At 44.6% G+C, this 921-nt stretch overlaps 1 protein-coding gene across 1 annotated transcript in view; it reads right to left on the reverse strand.

Moving 5' to 3' along the window:
• LOC107059949 (uncharacterized) overlaps window positions 1-412 on the reverse strand; it is a 21,908-nt gene extending 21,496 nt beyond the window's left edge. Inside the window, exon 1 of the mRNA XM_015307063.1 lies at window positions 263-412. Within this exon, the coding sequence (XP_015162549.1) occupies window positions 263-412 (150 nt within the window). The remainder of the gene's footprint in view (window positions 1-262) is intronic.
• Between the last annotated feature and the right edge of the window lie 509 nt (window positions 413-921).

Below are 921 nucleotides of genomic sequence, written 5' to 3' on the forward strand. Positions count from 1 at the left end.
GGTTACGACTAGGGGGTGCTCTCGGGTCGTGACAAGGAGATGGGTTTCCTTTAATTCTATTTGGAGGAACTTAAATGGAAGGGTTTAGGTCTTAAAAGGGTTATATACATGTAGGGAAAGGAATAAAATAATAGGGACTCAACTTAGGAAAAGAACTAAGGACCCTAAAATTTTAACTTCAAAATTCTGCCCCTTGCCCGCTTGAGCTCGCCTTTTGGACACTTGGTCCCTCCAAGTGCATTAGGCGACTTGCCAATTATACCCTTGGCTCGCCCTTTGTTCCAGTAGGCTCACCAAATGGGAAGTCCATTGGGCGATGGAGGGGTGCCAAAGGGCTACACGCCAAACCTGGTTGGCAGTTACCCTTTAGCTCGCCCTTTGGTCCAGCATCATGGCGAAATGAGGCAGCCATTAGGCGATCACAAGGGCAGATGGGTGAGTCGCCCAACCATTTGGGCGATCAACCAGCCCCATCGCCAACCAACCCCTCTAAAATCAATGTTTCTACCACCCTTTCTTGCTAGCATAGGTGCTTACTTGCACCCTAGACTTCATCCTCACCCCCATTAAGATCCTAAAAACAGCCCATACACCCACTCAAAGTCACACTAACCCAAACGTCATGGCTCTACTTCATCCTATCATTTTCTGAGTCGCTACATTATCCCCCACTTAGGAACATTCGTCCTCAAATGACACTTTAAACATTCAACGAAGTAACGACTCAAAACTAGCAGCCCATCAAACATACAACATCATAATCCATGCACCAACTAAAGAAACATCAACTTTATCTCAACATTTATTCCTTGCATTCTACAAACTCATTAGGCACACATAGTTCATCATTTCTTTCTTTAAATGGAGGAACTACCTTCTTCGATCATAAGCATGCTCATTACAACAACATGAAGCCAAAAA

The sequence above is a fragment of the Solanum tuberosum genome, unplaced genomic scaffold (assembly GCF_000226075.1).
Source record: "Solanum tuberosum cultivar DM 1-3 516 R44 unplaced genomic scaffold, SolTub_3.0 scf00049, whole genome shotgun sequence".
NCBI classification, from domain to species: domain Eukaryota; kingdom Viridiplantae; phylum Streptophyta; class Magnoliopsida; order Solanales; family Solanaceae; genus Solanum; species Solanum tuberosum.